A 24,655-nucleotide genomic window follows, 5' to 3' on the forward strand; every position below is an offset into this window, starting at 1 on the left:
CATGCTACCTTTCAACATGCTGCAGCAAAAGCGTGCCCACAATGTTATGATGTCAAAGTGCTTTTCATAAGAAATAAAATGATAAAACATATCCTACCTGCTGCTGCGTTTAGCTCGGGCCCTAGCATAGTATGCCTCATGAGATTTGGGTTTTAGCTCTAGAGCTTTGGTAGCGAACTCTTCTGCCATTCCAAAGTCCTTGGAGACACAGCAGGGAATGATGAGAAAGACATTAAGATATTTACCTACATAAAACAATCAGCATGAGCTCTATGCTTTCTGGTAAGTGTGCACCCTAATGTACTTCTGGGCCTCAAATGTTATCTGTACCGTCTATTGTTAGGGAAAAAGATGAGGGGTATTAAATATGTAGTGGTTTGGTGATGATCTACTGTACCACCTGTACATTCCAAAACAGGTCACACAGGGTACATGAATATATTTATTATTATTCTTTTTAAGTTTACTGGATTATTGTTTAGCACCTTGTTACCTAGGTATGGAATAATATCCACAGGGATCAATCAAATTCAAAAACAGACAAATCATTTTGCTATTTAAAAGATGTTAACATCTTTTCAGCTGTTTCTTCTAAAGGAATGTAGTGCAGCTGTAACTTTGCTTTTTTGTTGTGCTTGCTGAGATAAATTTTAAACCAATTTATCACGTCGTTAAAACACAGTTTATTAAATACTCACATTCATTTTCCTGCGACAGCGGGAGAGGTTAAGAAAAAGCGAGACTTTGAGCTCTCGAAAGGCCTTCAGATCTTCACTAAATCCTTCACGGGGAAACTTCTTTAAGGCATATTGATAACGCTGTGCTGCTTCCTTCACTTTGCCTTTCTGTATAACATACAAATTCTTGTTAGAGAAATGGATTACAGATCTGTCCTAAAAGCTCCCCTAAGGTTTAGGTGACGCAAAAATCTGACCTTGTAGAAGCCGTCCCCTTCCTCGATAAGTTTCCTGAGCAGGATCATCATGATGTCTGGTTTTGAGGTTGCCATTGCCCATGTGGCTGGACCTAAGATCAACAGGATGCATGATGGGTAAAAATGGAGAGTTAACTATCTGAAAGGGAGCAAGATAGGGAGAAGACAGTGTTCTAAGGTAAGTGTAAAACAATATGAACAATCGACACGGACAACCAGACACAAGATGGAACAAAAAGACAAATGTCTTCTGCATAGCACCAATTTTTCTTTGGAAATACCTAGCTTGTAATATCTTGACAATACATAGAAAAGCTGAAAATACGCATCAACAAAACACAACACCGAATGAGTTCCTGTATCTTTTTTTTAATCTTTTTATCAAATGATGATAAACCAAATGGTGTATAATGTATGATGAGTTGTATCCACAAGAAAAGAAAAAAGATGTGTTTTCCTGCATCATACTCTTGCAGTATGAGAAAAAAAATTAAAATAAATAAATAAATCAATCAAAGCAGATGGAGACTGCAAACAGACAAATAGACTGGGGATAAACTGACACACAGGCAAACTGTCAGATGATCCTAAAGATAATTCTGGGTTTTACTACAGTGAAAGCCTATAACCACAAAACAAAGGACACAAAAACACCAGAAAGATAAGAAGCTATGAAAAGCCTGTTGGGATATGAAGAGTCGACGTCCGCATGACGGTTACCTCCTTTGTGCCGGCTTGGCAAGGTCTGACATCCTGCAGCCAGAGGTCAGGGTGTCATAGGACATGAGCGTGGGAGCATAGGCAAGGAAATGTGAAATGGAGTGAGCGGCCGAATCAGAGTGAGTCAGGGGAAGGAGTTTAGAGGAGACGTGTGCAGGTGTGTAGGTGAGTAAAAGATCGAGAGAGATAGAAAAGAGAAAGATGTTGGTGGTTGTGGACGTGTGAGAGAGGAAAACACAAAAAGAAGTAGCAGTGAGAGGCAGGGAACAAGAGCTCCAGCCAAAAGTAAATTGAAAACAAAAAGAAAATGTAAGAGACAACAAACACAACCAGCAACAATAACTGGCGAAAGAAAGCTGGGAAGAATAGAAGCTACATTTCTGCTTAAGCTTAACCAAGTACAGGGTCAAATTTAAAGTACTTCATTGCTCCTACAGTGGTGGACAGTAACAAAGTAAATGTAATTTGTTACTGTACTTAAGTAGTTTTTTCATGTACCTGTACTTTACTCAAGTAGATCTGTTTGGGGAGACTTTTACTTTAACTTAATTACATTTCAAAGTCATATATCTTGCTTTTTACTCAACTACATTTTGCAAAATCAGTCGTTCCATTTTGTTTATGAGTGGATTAAAATTAAAAACTGGTCAAACACGCAGCAAGCCAATAAGGGTTGAGCGTGCGCTCTGTTTTAAACTGGTTTTGATTGGCGTTTGTCAGTGGCAGATTTAGGCAGCACGGGGTGTCCAAAAAAAATGGAATGTCATTTTAATATATTTATGTATGTATGTATGTATTTATGTATTTATTTATTTATTTTTACCGCACATTTGCACGGTCGCATCAATTATTATATCAAGTCACGGTCAATGAACCTGGTCAGGAGTTTGCACCCACTGCCCGGAGAAGTTCCTTCACTCACACATGCAGTAAAGAGAGCTGAACCCAAATTACAATTATGGATGAAAAAAAGGTCTAAACCCTCAGGAGCCCAATTCTGGAAAAAAAGGAAAGCAGTAGGGGGAAACGCATTTAATGCAATAGTGTAATAACTGTATAGCACAAGTACAGTCTGGTTGGATTGTAGGTAAAATAGCACCTATTGATTTGGTTACCTTTAAATGAGGTGATGTCATAAAGGTTTTCTGTACTGAAAAGGTCCTGAACTGAGTTTAGTAAGGGGAAACTCCAGTCCAGCTAAAAAAAAGGCTAATTTACTTAGACTTGTATGATAAAAATATAGATGTTGTATGTGTCTTATGCCAAATAGCCAAGGAGTTTTATGGTTCTTGGTTCTGAGAGTTTGATCAATTGTGCAAAATGACGTGTATTCAATTGTGCAATAAATGCACTAAGGGTGGTATTTCTAAATTAAATTCAGCTCTCAAAATATAAACTGAGTTGATTAAGCAAAGAGTCTTGAAGGCAAATACTTTTATACTTTTACTCAAGTGAAAGTTTAAAGGGAGCACTTTTACTGGAGTAATATTTTACCCACTGTATACCTACTTTTAATCAAGTACCTGCTTTGTCTACTTCGTCCACCACCGTATATATATATATTTTATATTTTAATGACATGGTGTCACTCACAGTCTCAACTATTTTGATTTGTGGTATTGTACCCAGCTGTACTCTGTATATCAGGGTAAGAACAATAGGACAACAGAAAGACTAGTCATCAAAGACATAAAAAATAAGTCAGTCATTGTGGTTTTATCATGAACAGAAAACCACGAGCAGCTGTAACAACGCTACAGAGCCACAGAAACCACATTCAAGCGACAGCAGAAACTGAGCTGCAGAGAACACATACACAGAGACACCTGCAGTCACACAGTGTACACTGTAGGGGGCAGCAGAGGAGCAGTCAGACACGCTTAAATCAACGAACACATGATTTGGAATTGGACTGACTTCCCCTCCATGTGGAAGTGCTGCATGTCTGCATTAGTGATGGGAAGATCGAATCTCGTTCATTAAAATGAAAAAATCTTTTTTGTCATTTAGTTAATTTTGGTTATTTGTTCAGAAATAAAATAAAATGTTACATTTTCTATAAGAAGATCCCCCAACACGTCTGCATACACGAACTTTGACTATAGTTAGGATCATTTCATGTGATAAAAGAACGAATGACTCGGGCTAGAAGAGCCGAGAGATAAACTTCTCAATTCTGCTTCCTGTGTATTGCACTGCATAGCGTCTTGTGATAAAAGAACAAACGACTCTGACTTTTGTGTTACATTAAAGTATTGTTAAAAATGAATGAAACAACCCATCACTAGTCTGCATGTCACTATCAAACCAACAGTAATGTAAGACTACCACAAGCCTAGACTGGACTGAATTTTTTGTAACTCTTTTCGAAGACAATGGTTAAGAAATTGTTAGCACAACATAAGCATATTGTTTATACATGTGCAGTGGCTTTTATAACTGCTGTCAGTTTTAGATCACAGACTTATCTCCTCCCTCCTTCATACCGATCTTAGCTCCTTTCTTGAGGAGAGCCATCACCACCGATGTGTTGCGGCAGCCCACAGCCCGGTCCAGTGGACGCATCCCACTATAGTCCACGTGCTCAATCAAAGCACCCTGATCAACAAGAAATTGAACCTAAGAGAGAAACAAAGACAAGTCATATCAATATAAAAAGTTATCCCTTAATGCTGGTATATTTCATAACCAATTTGTTAACTTCCTACATACTTTTACCCATCAAATGACCGCTACAGTACATTCTGTAGATTGTGAGGACTAGTAGGACAACAATATTTTCTGCATAGGGTGGTCTAATACACTCAGAGTAAAATGCTATTGCCTCACAGAATTGTTGCTGGGATTTACAGGCTAGAGAGTATGCTATACCTCTCACCTCCCAACTATTCTACACCACTGGACACAACTATGGGAGCCTGTGGCTCTTTGGAAAAGGGCAAACATTTTCCAAATCTTGTCTTAAAACATAGACACTCACAACTTCTGCATCTCCATAAAAGGCAGCCAGGTCAAGGGGTGTGCGTCCGTTCTTATCTGCATGATCAGTAGCCGCACCCCGTTCCACCAGACATCGGACTACAGGCAAATGTCCCTTTAGACATGCCCAGCTTAGTGCCGTAAGTCCTTCTTTATCTGTTATGGGCATGGAAGCACCTGTAGAAGAGTATACATTTAACAGTTAGTCTGCGAAATTATATGAGGTAAAGGCTCTGTGTAAATGCAGTGTATGTGCGATATCTTCCCATCAACTAAAAATATGAACTTTCTTAGTGTAGGAAAATGAGGACCCCTCCATCATGGTACCTCAACTCGCCCTGAATCCATATCTATCCCAGGAATACTGAGCACAAGGTGAGAACACATCCTAAATAAAAAACGAGTTCCTCAAATGGCACCATTTATATACACACAACAAAACAGACATGCTTTCATACCTAGGAGCAATTTACATTTGCCAATATATCTATGACTAAGGTTTAGGAAGGTTGGAGGAAACTGGAAAACCCTGAGGAAACCCATGAGAACATGATCAAATTAACTCCACAATGGTGGTAACCAGAACTCTGGTTTAAACACAGAAACCTAGGAGCTGTTATGTAACCTGGTTAATATAATAATAAAATCGAGCCATACCGCAATATATTCCAGATATTACATTTAATATGGAATTTTAGAAACTAGAACAATGAGACTTTAGAGAAATTACTGTTATGTGCTCACCTAGTAACACACCACAACAACAATACAAAACATTCATTTAAATAAACATTCATTTACACAGAGGCATGGTATTCGTCTGCAGTCTCCAAATATAATTATTTAGATTTACCAAGCTTCAAATCTCAACCTGGTAAATGAAAGAGAAGGAAAATTGAGCACGAATAGTGTTCAGAATCACAAAAACCGAGTACATAAACTTTCAAAGCAGATGTGGTTTAAATAGTTGGTTTTGTTGTGGTTTAGTGTTTTGTTGTTCTATAGAACAGTTGTTCATTTAACAGCTCATTAGTTTTTTACACAGTCGATTTGTTGTGTCTCTCACCTTGAGCCAGAAGGTACTCCACTGTTTCTATGTGGCCCTCGGAAGCGGCCATCATTAGCGGAGTCCGTCCTTGTTTATCAACCATGTTTACGTCTGCTCCGTGAGTGAGCAGCAAGTCCACAATCTGTTACAGAGATTATACAGGTTATAAACAACCGAAATATGAATTTCAACAAAATTTACCATATCAGTGAATTTCTTTGAAATAAATAAATTCATGCTAGACACTATAACCTAAAAGAATGCTTTAAATGGGGCAATGATTTCCTTTGCAAGATTCTAGTTAACCAGATTCAAGAATTTAAATTATTAGCCACAGATATAATTATATCCATATTTTATGATTGAGAGACATAGAAAAATGAATGACGCATGACTATATTTCAATCCAGAAGGAAAAGAGAAATGCCTGCTTATGTACCTGCCAGTGTCCATGGCTTACAGAGCTGAAGAGAGGTACGACTCCTCTCCGGTTTGGCTGAGCTGCTGCAGAGCCTTGCTCCAGCAACATCCGGCAAACGTCTAGCTTTCCTCGGCCTGCTGCTGCCGTCAGCGCTGAAGGTTAAATAAAAGAGTGTAAGTCACATGGGTTACACATACTATACTGCAAAGCTTAGGGGTTACTCCATTTACCGGTTTCGCCCCACAAAGTGTCATAGTTGTTCATCTGAGCATATTGGGTAGCGTCTTTTTCTGTGTCAGGAAGATCCAGCAGGTAGGACACGATCTAAAAAAAACAGCAAGTAACACAAACAAGTCATTTATGACCTATGACCATGAAACAGACACTTAGGATTGCCATAAGTGACATACTATTTAGTTAAATACATTTATTGACTATTCACTGACTTTATTCTTATTGCCATATGTTCCAAATCTTTTTTCAAACTAAATCCTATTATTTAAGACTATGCTTGTAGCATCTATTTCTTCTATATCTTTAATAGATACTAGACAATCTTTTAAACTCTGATTTAGACATTCAACAGTGAAGCCCCTAACCAGGTATAGTCTTCTGCATGCACCATAAGAACACCACAGCTCATAGCTGAAACGTTAGACTTTCTTCTTTTCTTGTCAAGGGCTCAGACAGGATGTGCTGGTTCTAGACATTTGGAGGCTCTAGGCAACAATTATATTGGAGGCCCCCCAGCCTCCTTCCTTCCACCTTTCAGAATAAATAAAAAGCACTTGAAATAAATGTAATCTAATCTTTCAGTATTTCAGTAATATCAGTGCTTTTATATATTTACTTAAATGTGTATATTAATTCAACTTTAACTTAGGTGTACACAAAAAAATAATAATTATAAGTTATTCCTTGGCCATGACATGCGATTAGCTAGGTTACACTGTAAAATAATAATTTGCTTTAATAATGTTTTTTCATTATTTTAAAATGCTTACTTTATTAGGTTTAAGATTCAAATTTTATTATAAATAACACACAGACATTAAATCACCCAGGACATTCAGCAATTTGTACAGTAATTTATTTGCAGTAACACACCTACCCAAAATTTGGAATAATGAACATTTTTGCGTACCCTTTACAGTAAAAATGGGGTAAATGTCATTTTTATCTAGCATTTGCAATTTCTGTTTTTATTGAAAAACTTAAATTTTTTGTTATTATTTTTTAAATTGTCATGCCGCTCACACTGTTATAAACCTGTTTTGAACTCCAAAGAATAATCCATCTTTAAATAGCGCTGACGTGACAGAATAAGACGCCGTTTATTTTAGTAATACATTACAATAAAAAATTCATGATGACAGCTTCTCGCTTAGCAACCTTAGAGGGATACATTCGTTTGGGTGCTACCTAAATGCATTCAGATGATGGGAACTTACATTAAACTGTTGCTTCCACTTCAGGTAAGTGATAGTTATTTATATCCGATTTATAAAGAGCCTTGTCTTAAGCTGCCTGTCTTGATTGTTGAACTAGTGTATAGGTGTTAGGGTTATGGAGGCCCCCATTCAAGCTTGAGGCCCTAGGCAATTGCTGACTCTGCCTATAGCTAGCGCCGGCCCTAGCTTCTTCACCAGAGACATTATCAAGAAAGGATAAAGTCTGACGATAAAGTTATCCACCCAGGGATTAAAGCATTGCTCATTTTCCAGCATCTGTTTTAATTCATATAATTAACCTGTCATATTTTTCTGACTTTAAATACTTGCCACGGTTTAGCCCAATTAATCAGAATTCTAGACAAGTATAACACTAGACGAGTATTATGCACTTTAGAGCTTTCACTTTCTCAGTGGTCTAGCTAATGCATTTCTCATTTGTCCACCACTGTGTGAATTAATGCATATATACATCTAACAAGAAGATTAACGAAAAGATTAATGCATAAACATCTAACACAAGAGAAGCTGTAGAAGCTGAACATTCAGCAAATAGTGGCGATAAAAGCCTGAAAAAACAGGGCACACCAAGATAAGGCAAAGGGTATTAGGAACATCGAGAGATAGTGGAACCAATCTGTTCAGTCTAAAGAAACTCATTAATTAATCGTTGACAGGATAGGCAAAGAGGTTGACTGGGGTAAGAACAAGAAGAACAAGATGGCTGACCCATGAGTTCACAATTATGATGAAAACCACATTGAATGGCTGCTACCCAACTGCCGTTTCTCCTCACCTTCAACCTTCATCTTGCAGGTGACGAGAGCACAAAATCACCCTGCATCATTATCATTCAGACTAAATTGAACTGCATTATATGTGTGGCTCAGTCCTCTGTTGCTTTCCCAAGAAAGAAGCAGATTTGGGTCCCAATAACCCTAATCTGGAGTGGTCAAACTGAAATCCACAAGCCAATATGCTTTCAGGAACTTTTTCAGGAAATTCCTGATCTAGATGGCTACTTTATATACAATAAATCTGAAATACTATATATTTCGCTTTAGAGCCTATGAAATTTGTATCTGATATTCCTAAATTCATACATAAATACATGAACTGATTTGCACAATATTTATGTGCACCCTTCAAAGTGCCTGTAGATGAATAGATTGCATCCCCCTGTTTGACATTGTATGAAAAAAGCAGATGAAACCAGCAATTATCTTCCAAGATACAAGCCAAACTAATATAATTTTACTATAATCTGCAAAGAACCAGTTTGATGGGATTGGTACTTGGACAATGTAGAAATTATGCATGTATAAATAAGAGACACAAGCACACACAATGTACAGAACCCTAGTTGCAGGGGTCCCCAGGCAGAACTATATCTAACAATAAAAAATGCATAGAGGAGCAAAACCTAAACAATGTGTTTGATCTTCTTTTTTCATAAGAAAATGGGCAAAAATAAGCTTATTCAAAATTACACACAAACAATGGCTTTAGTCTTTGTCAGCATTGTGAAATAGCTAGCTTCCTAAGTTATATATCTAGCCAACACTAGATCTTTCCCTAAAAGATAGATAAAAGTCAAATTTTAAGTAATCTGCTTTTTTTGTCAATTCCATATCTCATTATTCAGAAACAATGTCAGCCATTAAGGAGGCACAAGCCAGTGCACTCTTAGTGCCGGTCCCAAGCCTGGATAAATAGGGAGGGTTGCGTTAGGAAGGGCATCCAGCGTAAAACATGTGACAAATCGAATATGCGGATCACAAATAAGAATTTCATACCGGATCGGTCGAGGCCCGGGTTACCAACGACCGCCACAGGTTTCGTTAGCCAACAGGGTACCGGTGGAAATTGATGGTGGTAGATTTTGCTAAAAGGATGGAAATGGCAGTGGTGAATATGTATTTTAAGAAGAAGGAGGATCATAGGGTGACCTATAAGAGTGAAGGAAGGTGCACACAGGTGGAATATGTTCTATGTAGGAGATGCAACCTAAAGGAGATTGGAAACTGTAAGGTGTTGGCAGGGGTCGGTAGGATGGTTTCGGAGGCGAAGAAGAAGAGGAGGAGAGTGAAGACTGAAAGAAGAATAAGATAGTGGAAACTGAAGGAGGAAGACTCTAGTGTGAGGTTCAGGGAAGAGGTCAGACAGGGGCTCAGGGGTGGTGAAGACGTGCTGGATGATTGGGCAACTACTGCAGGAGTGTTAAGGGAGGCAGCTAAAAAAGTACTTAGTGTGACATCTGTAAATAGAAAGGAAGACAAAGAGATGTGGTGTTTTTGTGGATTTAGAGAAAGCGTACGACAGAGTGCCAAGAGATGAGTTGTGGTATTGTATGAGGAAGTCAGGTGTGTCAGAGAAGTATGTGAGGGTCAGGTGGGACAGTGTGACAGCAGTAAAGTGTGCAGTAGGAACGACAGACTGGTTCAAGGTAAAGGTTGGACTGCATCAAGGATCGGCCCTGAGCCCTTTCCTGTTTGCAGAGGTGATAGACAGGTTGACGGACGAGGTCAGACAGGAGTCTCCCTGGACTATGATGTTTGCAGATGATATTGTGATTTGTGGTAAGAGTAGTGAGCAGGTTGAGAAGAGCCTGGAGAGGTGGAGGTATGCGCTGGAGAGAAGGGGAATGAAAGTCAGTAGGAGTAAAACAGAGTACATGTGTGTAAATGAGAGGGAGGGCAGTGGAGTGGTGCGGTTGCAGGGAGAAGAGGTGGAGAAGGTGGAAGGGTTCAGGTACCTGGGGTCAACAGTGCAAAGTAATGGAGAGTGTGTTAGGGAAGTAAAGAAAAGAGTGCAGGCAGGGTGGAGTGGGTGGAGAAGAGTGGCAGGAGTGATTTGTGATAAAAGAGTATCTGCAAGAGTAAAAGGGAAAGTTTATAGGACTGTGGTGAGACCTGCGATGTTGTATGGTTTAGAAACAGTGGCATTGAGTAAAAGACAGGAGGTGGAGCTGGAGGTAGCAGAGCTGAAGATGTTGAGGTTTTCGTTGGGAGTGACGAGGATGGACAAGATTAGAAATGAGTTTATTAGAGGGACAGCGCATGTAGGACGTTTTGGTGACAAGGTGAGGGAGGCGAGATTGAGATGGTTTGGAAATGTGCAGAGGAGGGACATGAGTTATATTGGTAGGAGAATGCTGAGGATGGAGCCACCAGGAAGGAGGAAAAGAGGATGGCCAAGGAGGATGTTCATGGATGTGGTGAGGGAAGACATGCAGGTAGTTGGTGTGAAAGAGGAAGATGTAGGGCACAGGGTGGTATGGAGACGGATGATCCACTGTGGCGACCCCTAATGGGAGCAGTGAAAGAAGAAGAAGAAGAAGAAGAGGAATGTCTGGCATATATTGTAGCCAATCATGTCCAACAACTGAGAAGCATCCAGGCATGTTGAGGAATGTACATGACAAAATATGGCCATGTATATTCTATGAAAAACTTGCAAAGGGAGTTTTATGGACAAACATGTACACAAAAAGGCCCTTTTTAGGCCAAGCAGAGTTTCGAATGGGACCGCATTCTAACAACAATTATATAAAGACAAAATTTCTACTGTTGTCTCATTTCTGCTAGTGTACTGTCCATCTTTTTCACTCAAGATGAAATGAATGAAATCCTTTATACCAGAGACATAGATTCTACAAGACAATTCACTGCAAAGTCACTTCCAAAGAGACACTGAGGACAGTCTGGAGACACTTTGGTGAATTCAAGGTCAAAAGGGTTTGTAGATTTAATCAAATTACACTGCCATTGTGCTTAACTGCAAGTCCTGCTCCATGGCTTTCATAAATATTTACTCCATACATGGGCATGTTGAGAATATATTCTTTTAATATGAATAACTTTCCTATCACACAGAAATATGCTGGCTTTCTTCTATTACCGATAGTTTTCAAGCAAAACTTGAAAATAAATCATCATTGTCAAACTAGAAGACAATTACAATTCACTTGGTCAAAGAAGTAAGGGTTAGGGTTAGGGTTAGAAAAAAATAAAAATAAAATATATCCAAACTCAGGCCTTAACATAATTTTTTTGTTTAATTTTTAAGCTGCATATATGTAAATAGATATTCAATGTAAAAAATAGAAATGAATTTTAGAAATACATTTTTTTGTACAAGTGTACTTCAAGAAGCAGGTACACCATGCTTTGCAACTCTGTCTGTCTGTCATCTGTCTGTCTGTCTGTCTGTCTGTCTGTCTATCTATTATAAAACATTATATTTAGTCAGCTGTTATAATTAAATAATCAGTAATGGAAAATGAGACATCAGACGAAGAAGAAGCGTTAATTATTTTTCTATAATCATCCTGTATCATTCCATATTTCTTATACCACAGCAAAAACTATGGTTAAAAAAAACTGTTTTTAAATCTGTATACGGTTACCTTTAATGTCGGCATAAAAACAATTACAATGTCTCTTTATATCAATAATTACACACATTTATCTTGGTTAAATAACATTATAACTTCTATTTATTATTATCCTTAGATTATACAGATCATCCATTGTACAAGTCCATGTGAATGAGCTGTTGCTATTGAAATGGTAATGTATTATGTATGCATTAATATAACCCAGTGATTCATCTTGTAGCCAGAACTATTGTCATTGCTGCTGTTATGCAGAAATTAATCCACATCTTCTGAGAGATCAGATTTGGGACAATGCAATTGTATAATGCTAATTATTTTAAGTTGTGATGCATTACGGTATTAAGAGATATTCTAATATCTACTATTATAGTAGTAAAAAATTGTAAATTGTAAGATGTGAGAAGAAATCAATCTAGAGCTCCAAATAAAAGCAAAAAGGAATGAACATAATGTTCATGAAAATTATTACCTCTATGTGTCCCATACTAGCTGCTGCTACCAGAGCTTGTTGTATTGCATGACTTTTTCTGAAGGCTTCATGCTGCTCCTGAGACTGAACTTCCTTCTGTTTTTTCTCCTCCTTTGTCTCCTGCTGCTGAGCAGGGAGCTCTGTCTCTCTTTCCTTTTCTTGTGGAGACTCGTCATCCCCTTGCTCCTGCTCTTTCTCCTGCTGCTCTGGGCTGGACAGCTGTGGGGAGTCACTTGGCTTTGTAGGAGAGGGAGTTTGGAGCTGTGTGGTCTTCGCCCCCTCACCTCCCCAGTCACTGTGCAGCAGGAACTTAACCACCTCCATTTGGCCCCTTAGAGCTGCATGTACCAGAGCGCACTGGCCGTTCCTGTCCAGCTGGTTGAGCTGCAGTGAAAGACACACATATAAAGATGTCATAATGGCAAAAAAAGGGGCTTGATTAATTATTTTATGATTGATCAAATATTTTTTAATGTTGAATTGTTAACTGGTCTTAAGTGTATGGCATTTTGTGTGTGTGTATGTGTAAGTGTGTGTACACCATACCTTAGCCCTTCTCTTGCAGAGGGCAGTGACGATGTTCAAATGGCCTGCAGTGGCAGCGTAACTAAGTGCTGTCATGCCGCTTTCAGATATTGAGTCCACGTTAGCCCCAAACTCAAGCAACAGGTTGACCATGTCCATGTAGCCCAAGTGAGCATGCACACACAGCACTGGCGCGTTGTTTAACACCTCTGTCCGGTAATTAACATTTGCCCCTCCCATCATTAGCAGACGGGACACCTAAACATGTACATGAAGACCAAAGGTCAAAATTACTTCAGATGGAGTTTTCCCTTGCCAGTGTTGGTTCTGGGACTCTCATTTGGTCTTTTATTATAACTCTATATCTGAATATCTATAAAAATAAATTTGAATTGAATTGAATTGTAGAACTGCAGCACACATTAAGAAAAAAATATTGTATAAAAAACTAGAACTAATCCCTGATGTGTAAATAACATTCTGTTTAATGAGGAAAGAATATAAAGAAAAGCCTAATTAAAAATGCTAATGTGGCTAATTAATAAAAGCTTGTAGTGATATAAAACACTGACTGCTGTTTACAAAATATTCCTTCCTTCCTTCCTTCTTTCCTTCCTTTCTTCCTTCCTTCCTTCCTTCCTTCCGTCCTTCCTTCCTTGTCCTCTCTTAGTAAAATTATTATCAGTCACCTTCTAGAAACTTCTAATTGTTTTTGTTGAGTGCTCTACCTTAATGTTTGGGGTGTACAGATTTCTCAGGGAAGATAAAGCAGTGGATAAACTCTCAGTGCTGTAAGACACCCAAAGGCCCTGCAAAATGGATGAGGAGACCCCAACCTTCTTACTCAGCCCCTGCACCGCAAAAGAAAAAACAAAATAGCAAAGACAAAAAGTTTAGATGAAACACTTTTCATTTTAATCATTTTACTATATAATAAATATATTTTATTTTACTCCATCACAATACACAATGTTTGTTTCTATTTATAAAGCCTGATAAAGTGATTTGGCTGGATAATTAACAAACCAGAGTGGGCAACTAATCTGAGATTTCTTTACCTATTAGTGGCCATTTAATTTTCAATCTGTTCAGTAGGACAATAATGTTAGGATTCGTTGCTATGTTTTCCATCAAACCTCGTTCATTAAGTATACGGAAAGTCTGTGAATGTTAGGTTAGTCTATGTTGATTTCAGATCTGCATATATTTTTCATAACCAACAGCCAAAGTATTGTTTTTCTTCTCCTAGTGTTTTTGTGCCTTTATAGTCTGATGGTCACAAATATGTATAATATACATTTACCAGAAAGTGATCACATGACTAAAACAGCTCAATATCTCAGTATCCACATCACATAGTACGTCATTTGCATTCACAAAACCAGAAACTTCTGTGTTATCTTACTTTGAATATATGTGCTTTGAGTATATGATGTCCTAGTTCTATAGTCTGCTGTCTGTTCAGTTTGTTTGTCTGTCTGGAAAACCAGAAGGCCAGCAGTGTGTGTCCATTCCTGTAACACCGGGGGGAAAAAATGATAAGATGTGAGAAGTGCTGAGGAAACATTTTGAATTAAATCATGCTGATATTCAGCATCAATCTTAGCTGAAGATGGTCGGCAATGATTATCTAAATTTGCACTCAGCAGCAGCAGTCCAGAATAAAATGCAGCTCAAATATGATGAATTACTGTTTTCAAATTGTTTTAGTTTTACAGAAACCTCTTTTCTACTCACCTGGGATCACAAAGAAACTTGGTCTTCTCCCCTTCCTCCCTCCAAATAAGCCACTCGCGGAAAGACGGGTGTACAAACATACGTGTACCATCACGCCTCTTCACCAAGAACACCCCCAGTTGCTCCATCCTCTGGCGGAAATCATCCCAGTCGAGCGTGGCCCTGAGGGAGCCGGCATTGACCGCTTGGTAGATCTGTTCGTCGTTGAGTGGGTGCAGAGACGCCAGTGCCACGTTGAGCAGAGGCAGTGCTCGCTCAAATGAAGACTGTGTAGGAAAGCGCATATTCAGCTGCAGCAGGTAAACTTCGGCCAGACTCACAGGCACCACCTTGTAGCCGGAGCTCTTCAACACTAGGTAGCCACGCTCGATCAGGTCAAAGGTCAGCTTCAGGTAGAGGAAAGAGCCACGACTGAGGGCTTTCAGGTGCGAGCTGAGTTTGGCGAAGCCAGCGCCATCCATCTTACCATTGAGCGAGATGTTGCTCTGAATTTCAGCACTGCCATGCACACGCTGCAGCACATAAGCCTGTAGATCCCGGTCGATGGCATCGTTCTCCTCCAGAGCATCCAAAGAAATACGGTGGAAAGGCAGCGGTTTTGTGATGTCCTAAAAATCGAACATAAGCATGTTATTCGCATCACGGTTGGTGCTGTTTTGGTGCCATGTTGATGCAAGTCCTACATCAATGTGACACTGGTACAACCGAGATCAATATAACTCACATTAGGCAACCGAGTAGATAAACATATGTCAACACTAAAAACATGAAAAAAATATGCCAATAAAAGCATACTGCTTCAACAAATGTCTGAGGCTTGCCAAATTCCCAAATGTTTTAAACTGGATTTCCATACATGAGTAGAGATATCAGCAATTTAATACATTTAATAATGAATCTGAGATTCAAGATGTTTATAAGTACACTTTATTAACCTTAATGTCTCAGGTAATGTAGTATACAGCATCGACTTTTGGTCATTGATTTTGTTTACAGCTATTGCACTTCACTTATGATATATGTTACATCAATCTGCAATCTGTACAGTTTTATATGTCCCATTTTCCAAAAATCTTTAATAAAGAATGTTTGCTTTCAGAGCTAATCATTAACCAGGGTTGCCAGGTATTAGCAAAACTTTCTATAATCTACATCTCGAAAAACATACAGAAGAACTGGAACTCATCCACCCTTTACATAGGAAACCAGGTCACTATGGTGCACACATATTTCTGCCATATGGACATAACCCACTGTTACATCTCCTATTTATTTTTTATTTTGTATACATATACCGATCTGTGCAATATGCACCATCTGTATTTAATTTTCGCCTTTTTTTGCAGAAATGTATTAGGTTAAACGAGATTTTGGCAATTGGCAGAGTGTAAATTAGTTTAATTTGTGTTGTCTATGTTTTTATTTCCCTTCCTAATTGGCTTTTGTTAGCACTTGTTGCATTTGCTACACAACATCTAGAAAGGAGAACATGTTGCCAGATCATCTGCATATTTTTGTAAAATAGAAACTTTTTTAAATCGTTGTTTATTTAAAAGAGGCAATCTGATATTGTTGATTTAAGACTTCATGAAGATTAATCCTGTTAAATAGCTGATGTACAGTATACAGTGGGATTCTGCCCCATCTGCCGCTATGGATGAGCTGCTGTTGGCAATACAGATACAGTGCCAAAAAAACGTTTTGTTTTATTTATATATATATATATATATATATATATATATATATATATATATATATATATATATATATATATATACATGTTATGGATAATACACTTTTTACAGTAGATAATGGTGTGTTATACACTCTGTGTACCTCTATCTGATTACTATTTTTTACAGTGTGAATTATGTGGGGAAATAAAATACAAATAGAACATGTGCATGTGTTTTTACCTGCAGTGAGGTTCGAACAGTCACCACTAGCTTGAGCCAGGCCGGGAACCTGTCAATGGTCTTACAAAGGAAAGAGACAATAGTGTCGCCGTAATCAGGTTTGTGGAACTCTGCTTCATTGAGACCATCTATAAGAATGATAAAGTCTTCATCGATTGTCATCTTTCTCTCTGAAAGGCAAAAACAAATACACAAGCAGTTTACTTCAGAAATCTAAACCACCAACCAACCAACAAACCAACAAACATACATCATAATGCAATGTATTCTGGGTAAACATCTATATAAGTGTTTTTATACCTTTATAAAGTGTGTTAAGTGGCTCAAGGATTCCTCGTGTGAAAGCACTGAGTGGATCCTGGACGCAGGAGCGCAGACTGAGTATGCTTTGAATGTGTGGTTCCCGCAGTAGCAACTCTCTGTAGGTGTTAAGCTGTGGTGAGCGGCACAGCAACGCTGCCACGTTGTGCACGAACTCTGGCACCAGGCAAGTGTAGGCATTGTCAGCCTGACAATAGTGATAAGCTACCACCTACATGAGATTCCAGAGAGGAGGAAATGTTTTAGCTATTATCGGTAATCCCTGACTGTATAGCGGCAAAAACACATCAATGAACATTCTCTGATTAGCCCAAAAAAGGTGAGCAATTGGATTGGTCGCTCTAAATTGCTCCTAGGTGTGAATGAGTAGGTAAATGTACATGTGTGTGTGCACTTAATGCCTTGAGAAGTACTGGCATCAGATATAGAACAATAAACTCATGACCCTATCAATGCAAACATGTTTTTATATGTAACTTGGCCCTGATTAACAATTTTGCATTAACTTCTCGTCTTTTAAACTTCAAAGCACTGGTTCAGTAATGGTTGAACTCTTAAATTGAGCATTGTAGGGCAAAAAAGGGAAAAGTAGTCTCAAGACGGTGATTTCATACCAGAAAATGTAAAGGTAATGAGCAAATGCTTAGACTGAATGGTGACAGATGCATCATCTCGCTGTCAATCTGGATATACATTTTCAACTTAAATGAGATTTCTCGGGGAGAAAGAACAGAGATTTTTGCAGCGGCAGCACATGCTTTGTGTACATTACGGAAAGAGATGAAGAGCAACGAACAAGAACAGCGATTACCAGCTACGGGGTTTTTATACTCTCCTGTTCAGCACAATTCAAAATGAAGATGAATGATGGGAATCTGTCTAATGTGTGGATGTGCAGTGAGGAGGAGTGAGTTGCCAGTTGGATTGAAATAAAGTTGGGGATGACTGAACTAACAGAGAGAGAGAGAGAAAAGGAGAGTTGGAGAGAGAGGGTGTGTGTGAGAGAGAGAGAGAGAAAGAGAGAGAGAGAGAGAGAGAATCCAGACCAGTCTTGACATAAAAATCCCATACACCTGCAAAAAAATTATCGAACAAAGGGCATAAAGCCACAAAAATGACTGTGTGTATGAGAGAGGATAGCGAGAGAGAGAGAGAGAGAGAGAGAGAGAGAGAGAGAGAGAGAGAGAGAGAGCGAGAGGGCAGGAGAGAAGCAGAGCAATGGAATAGAGTGGAGTAAATTATTAATGCATTGGCTTAAAAGATCCACTTGCTTGGCAGGGGAATGGCATTCTGTGGATATGAATATTTCATGAGGCTCTGTGGCAACTTTTTGCTTTTATAAACACATCTGCATAATGCTACGACTAAGACTCTGAGCCAGGACAGGTGATGATGAGGCTTTGAGCATGTTAGCATGTGCTGTATTTGAGACTCAGTAGGGAAAGTGAGAGTAGCAGTGCGTTGGTGTCTGTAATTGCTGTTATGTATGTATGAAAGTTTTGCTATGAGTGAGGGTTTTTCAATTTTTTCTTAATCGCACAATTTTATCTGTTCTAAATGTACCTCAAATGAATACTTTTCAAGAGCATGAAGACAAAATATTCTTATAAATGTTTTAAAGTAATTATATTAACTATTAATGCATAGATGCAAAAAACATCAGGACACCAAACAGAACTTTTGCTATGTTTTCACACGGACAGTTTTAATTGCCGGATATGTTTGAATAATGGAGGATTTAGGTGCTTTATTTAAGACTTGGTTATTGTAATTATTTTGAGTAAAGAAAGGTTGTCGTAAATAAATTTGTGTTGCATCGAAGCCTTTCATTTCGCCTCTTTTATATTTATTTATTTATATTTTTAATAAAAATGGTCAAACAGAAATGTATATTTCTGTTATGTATATAGATAGATAGATAGATAGATAGATAGATAGATAGATAGATAGATAGATAGATAGATAGATAGATAGATAGATGGACAGACAGACAGATAGATAGATAGCATCTGACTCTAGTCTTTTTAACACTCTTCACCTTCATCACTTAATCTCTGAAGACTCCTTCACTGTTTCTTCTCTGAATGATAAGCTTAGTAAGATCTGCCAATCTTTCCTCCCTGCCTCCACTTCCCTCACTAATCCTCACTCCCCCACATATTTTTCTCCACTGTCTCCAAATGATATTCTACACCTACTAACATCGATTAGTCCCACCACTTCTCTACTGGAGCTCAGACTCCTACAATGTCTTCCTCTTTACCACATCCATCAGAGATGGCTCCAGAACCTCAGGTCATGTAACGACTGCCAAGATGCCACTTGTTCTAAAAAGCTCATGCTCTCTTTCCTTTTCTTCAAAATTCAACAATAAGTTGATGCTTTATGCTTCTGTCCATCCTTTGTCCCAAGATCTACTTCTGTATTGAGGGATGTTAATGTGTTTGCATTGTGCCATTTTATAGACAAGTGCTAGTGGTATTGTTACAATAGCGTTGATTTTAAAAAGCAGCCTAGCACATCTCTAGCTGTATCCCCTGCCAATCTACTTGGCATGTTGCTCACCAAGATGGCCCATTTGTACAATCCAGAGGCCTTTCCAGAGTTCTTTGAGCAACCTTTGAATTGATAAAAAAAAAAAAAAAACAGCAAATGGGTTCTGCCCAAGACCCAAGAGCAAGCAAGGGATGAGGCAGTTCCTGGGGTTATTATTGGAGGTTTGTACTTAATTTTATGGATATTACCAGTCTGCTGAATGACATTAGTAAAAAGAAAGCACAAGCTGCTCCAGTAGATAAAGCTTTGTGAATAGACTTTCCTCCAGCAAGACTGCTTGTTCTAGTGCTTTCTTGTCTTTTTCCCCTTTTGTTCTACAGACATTGAAATTCTGAGTCTGCCAATGGAGGTATGCGGCAGATGAGGCATGGTCAAGTGTCAACTATGAACAAAAAGGAGGTGGATCAGCGCACAATAAAGTGTACTAACTTTCAATAATGTCTTACTTGTGCCACTCAAATTATTTATACGGTTATAAGTTTTTTTTTAAGCCTACTGTTTTACTGTCGTTTAAATGTTTTTGTTGATTTATTTCATTGCGCTGAAAGGTGTAGACTGGAAAAAAGCCCAGGGCTAGGCTAAAGAGTCTCCACTCACCAGGGGTTTTACAGACACCAAGCTCATCTTTTTTCCTTGCCACCCTCAGTTACTTAGGTTGCAGCTCAAATCTTGGTGTATCTGAATGACATTTTATCATGAAAAGCAGTAACTTACTTAAAGCTTATAAACAGCTTGACTGAGCTGCTGTAAATTCCTGGAAATGCATGACCTTATATACTATATACTAGACTGCTATGAGTCTAATCTTTAACACAAGATCTTTAATAGAAGCCTGTGTAGCACTCCAGAGATCTAGTGCTTACATTTTTAAATATCTAGTTGTGGTTGCTCTTCATCCACAGTTCTTTGTCAGTGGATACTTTCTGCACAAGATGTATCTTCTAGCACATAATTTTGCCTTAACCACATTTGAAAAATACATGAATGAATAGAAAGATGAATAACTGTCCGGACCTGAGATGCAAGTCTCCTCATAGCCTCCTCTTGTCTCCTCCTCATTTCTGGAGTTCCTGGGCAGCTGCCACCTCCCAAAGTTCCATGGGTGGGCTGATGCTGGGTAAGAGGGAGTCCGTCTCCATCTGACACACAGAAACATTTAAACATGCTGAACTGAACAAAAAAGTTTGGTAGGATTTTGCCGATTTTATTTCAATAACAGTAAAATCAATTTTGTCATTTCATTAAAAAAAAAATTTTGCGACTCAAACAGAAAAAATAAAATGCCATCTTAAGCCTTTGTTGAATTTATGGTTTAAAAGCTTTGCCTTAACACTAGCCCTTACGTTTGGGCGAAGCCTGTGGGCTGTCAGAAGCGATCTGCCGCATGCGATTGCCGTGGCAGCTGAGAGCAACCAGGCGGGAGATTATGGCCGTCTTGCCAAAGCCAATGTTGCCCGCCAGCACCACGCCCCGGTTGGTTGCACGGTTGGCGCTGCTCAACTGGGCATCAATTTCTTGGAAAAGCCACTCACGTCCCGTAAACACAGAGTCCACTGTAATGCTGGGAACCTCAAAGAGCAGTGGCTTCAGTGCAATGTCCTGGAGCCTATATGGAGCGAAGCGCACTGAGAAGAAAGGGAAAGGTAAAAGTGAGAAAGAAAGAGAGAAAGAGAGGCAGAAAGTCAGTTGGTAATAGTTCTATAAGAACCAAGTTCCGATTAAGAACCAAGAACCGTACAGTCACAAGTGATTTAGAAAAGATCGCACATCAGAACTAGCCATGCCAGTGACATACAATTACAAAAGAATAATGGATATATCATATAAATGAGGAAAAGAGACCTGACTTGTGGAATTTTGACCTTGAATTGATAAAACTTCAGTCACCTTGAACTACTACTACACTGATGAGTAAACATCTTCAAGCACATAAAGGAGTACTAACATTCATTAAAAAAAAAACAATACAGGCAGTTTGTGGTTACCAGGGCATTGTTTTCACATACACACACACGTGCACACAAATACACAGTAGATCACAATATTATATAATGGGGTCCTAGGAATAGAACTACACCAGTTACACAGCAGATGGAAAGTATGCATTGTTAACATAACAGGAACTTACGTGACTGGGACTGCCAGGCAATGTGGTTAGCAGAAGCTGAGATATACAAACACAGACATACAGGTGAGAGAATAAAAAAAAATGCTTGTGCTACAGAGAGAAGCTGCATGAAGTAATGAAGATAAAAGTTGGCAAGGGGATGAAAATGAAAGAAAAGCTATAGCAAAAAAATCCCTAAATGCAGCAGTGTATCTATCTATATGTATACACCTACTAGCCATAACATTCAAACAGATAAAGATGACAGGTAAAGTGAATTACATTGTTTCTCATTACAGTGGCACTGGGGGGGAAATATTACACAGCAAGTGAACAGTCAGCTTTCAAAGCTGATGTGTTGAAAGTTTTCTAGTGTAAGATGCTGAGCGACTGTGCCAAATGGGACAAATTATAATAGAAATATATACTATATGAATAAAAGTTTGTGGACAACTGACCAAAATAAGATTTTTGAACATTCCATTACACATTTTGCCCCAATTAGCTGTTCATTTAAATTCAATTTAATTTAATTTAATTACATTTTATTTGCATAGGACATTGTTATAATATCCCCTACTTTTCTGGGAAGATGTTTCACTAGAATTAAGAGAGTGGTTGCTGAGATTTGTGCTCAGTCAGCCACAAAGGCATCAGTCAAGTCAGGTACTGACATACTGTAGGGTGAAGAGTCCTGCAGTGCAGTCAGTTGTAAAGGTGTTTATTAGGCTTTAGGTAAGAGCTCCATAGCAGGCCACTCAAGATCTTCAACTCCAAACCATGTAAACCATATTATTATTAAACCGTATTCAGGAGCATGTTTGTGCACAGGTAAACTAGAACATGCTAGAACAGGTTTGGTCTCCTTGTTAAACTGAAGGGGTAATGGTTTGGGGAAGAACCACATATGGCAGGAAAAGTTTTCCAATACTTCCCTCTGTACAATGTATTTTTGTATGTTTGTATGAAGGGTGATACTGTTTTGCACAGGGTGTGCTCACTTCCATTGTACAGTATATATACAGGGTGTGCTCACTTCCATTGTACAGTATGTATATATATATATATATATATATATATATATATATATATATATATATATATATATATATATATTGTAAAATAGAAGTGAGCACACCCTGTGCAAAACAGTATCACCCTTCATTTGAACTGTAGGGCATTTGCATTTATGTAAAACAGTTTTTATTTACTATATAAAAAATTGGGGACCTGCAGTAGGAACTCAGCACAACAGAATCCAATATACCTTTCACTCCTGAGATTTAAATCTTTTTTTTTTTTTTAGTACTTCACCTGTCAATCTTTATTTTTGATGGCAGACTCAATCCCCCTTAGTGTAAAAGATACCACTATGCTTTGGATTGTTGTCATGCTCAGATATTCCTTTTCTAGTTTCGAGAGAATGGAAGTTATTTTGTCAGCGAGTGTTTCAGTATATCCACAGGCATTCATAGTGCCATCTATAAGTGTCATCTCCCCAACACAGGGTTATACATTTACTGTGGTATTCCAAGCCAGGTTAATGCCAAATGTGTTGGGCTTTATCTGAACTGACGTACAAATGTATCAAGTATCAAGATATCCAATGTTCCAGACAAGAGAATGTGCTTATAATATTTATCAGGCTTCTTTTCATGTTCTTTAGCAAAGTTTCATCTTGCAGTTTTGTGCTAAAAAAAGCAAGCTTTTTTTTTTGGACACAGTCCATACAGTTTGATGTTATGCAATGTCCTTCAGACTGTCTAAACTGTCACAGAAACTCAGATATCAACTGATAATTCAATGTGCCAAGTTTAATGCACTAGCCTGTCTGCTTCTCATAGCTATATTGTGCAAACAGCACATTGTCCGTCATTTTAGAATAACAGGCATTGACGCTATGCTTAGTGGTATTATAGTTTGTTCTGCATCTCCTGATTACTGATGCATCTGCTTTTTGCAATATGTTTTCCACAATCTCCTAGATTGTGAGATCTGCGTGAATTACTTTCTATAGATGCCTTAATGAGCACTGCATGCCCATGACCCTGTTGCTGCTCTTCCTTGAGCCTCTCTTGGTGCTGGATAAATTACAAAATAATTTTATAATGATGAATGTATTTGAATTTAAGGCTGCAACAACTTATCGAACAAATCTATAATATTGATAATAAAATTCCTTGTCTTTTTATATCATTTGTCTACTAGAACAGTTAACTTATCTGTTTTTAAACATAATTTACTGCAGCTTTACTACGTTCTAATGCTTGTTTTTATTGTTTGTATATTTAATGTATGCATATATTATTTAAATATTATAAAATTTATAAAAATCAATTAATTGGATATTATAGATGTATACATCTTCACAACTGAAACAAAATTGTCAAAACAACCTTGTATTATATTTTATATAGATTTTTTAAACATTGTTGTTAAATTAGCATCTGTAATTATCATTAAAAACTAAAAAAAAATTGTTTGACTTTATTTTATTAATTTTATTTTTATTTTTTACAGAAAGGAACAATCCAGCATAAGTGAATTTGTTTAAGGAGAAATCCTGATGCACTCCTGAACTAAGCACTCCTAAGCTTTAAAATGTCAAAATGAAAGATTTTTTTAATAACACTTTAATATATAAATAACCTGAATTATATTATAATAAGCAGAAATAATTTTTAAATGTTTATTTTTAATCTGGTTATTTAATTCATCAAAAAAATTCACTTTATAAACAATCGTTTGCTGCAGCCCTAATTGAAATACAAATACGTTGTTTTAATTAATTATGGGCTCCAAACAAATAGAAATGCACAAAATAATCAGAGGTATGAATCTTACTACTATACACTGGCAAATGTACCAGACTTTTGCCAGTGTATAGTAGTAGGATTCATATTATAAAACAGATATACAGATATTTATAGCACTAAACATATACAGATATAGATACATATAGAGTAACTGGTATTATGCCTAAAGTATATATTTAAGTGTATATTTCTATGCATCAAAAATGTATACTCTTTGTTTGTTGAAGCATTACCTCTATACTGCTGTCATTAGGCT

General features: G+C 37.9%; 1 protein-coding gene across 8 annotated transcripts in view; it reads right to left on the reverse strand.

Annotated features, from left to right (window-relative positions):
* The window catches only part of tanc2b (tetratricopeptide repeat, ankyrin repeat and coiled-coil containing 2b), a 193,163-nt gene that overhangs the window by 4,748 nt on the left and 163,760 nt on the right, over positions 1-24,655 (reverse strand). For 7 of the 8 annotated variants that reach the window (XM_046853997.1, XM_046853996.1, XM_046853993.1 and 4 more), the window contains 18 exons: positions 21,605-21,640; positions 20,820-21,101; positions 20,491-20,615; positions 16,900-17,131; positions 16,600-16,769; positions 14,684-15,291; positions 14,352-14,460; positions 13,675-13,797; positions 12,968-13,204; positions 12,422-12,805; positions 6,333-6,426; positions 6,121-6,254; positions 5,700-5,823; positions 4,635-4,810; positions 4,141-4,273; positions 935-1,026; positions 699-845; positions 98-198 (listed from right to left, as the gene is read on the reverse strand). In XM_046853997.1, the coding sequence (XP_046709953.1) occupies positions 98-198; positions 699-845; positions 935-1,026; positions 4,141-4,273; positions 4,635-4,810; positions 5,700-5,823; positions 6,121-6,254; positions 6,333-6,426; positions 12,422-12,805; positions 12,968-13,204; positions 13,675-13,797; positions 14,352-14,460; positions 14,684-15,291; positions 16,600-16,769; positions 16,900-17,131; positions 20,491-20,615; positions 20,820-21,101; positions 21,605-21,640 (3,307 nt within the window). The remainder of the gene's footprint in view (positions 1-97; positions 199-698; positions 846-934; positions 1,027-4,140; positions 4,274-4,634; positions 4,811-5,699; positions 5,824-6,120; positions 6,255-6,332; positions 6,427-12,421; positions 12,806-12,967; positions 13,205-13,674; positions 13,798-14,351; positions 14,461-14,683; positions 15,292-16,599; positions 16,770-16,899; positions 17,132-20,490; positions 20,616-20,819; positions 21,102-21,604; positions 21,641-24,655) is intronic. The other variant, XM_046853995.1, reaches the window with a different exon arrangement.

Source organism: Silurus meridionalis, chromosome 7 (assembly GCF_014805685.1).
Source record: "Silurus meridionalis isolate SWU-2019-XX chromosome 7, ASM1480568v1, whole genome shotgun sequence".
NCBI classification, from domain to species: domain Eukaryota; kingdom Metazoa; phylum Chordata; class Actinopteri; order Siluriformes; family Siluridae; genus Silurus; species Silurus meridionalis.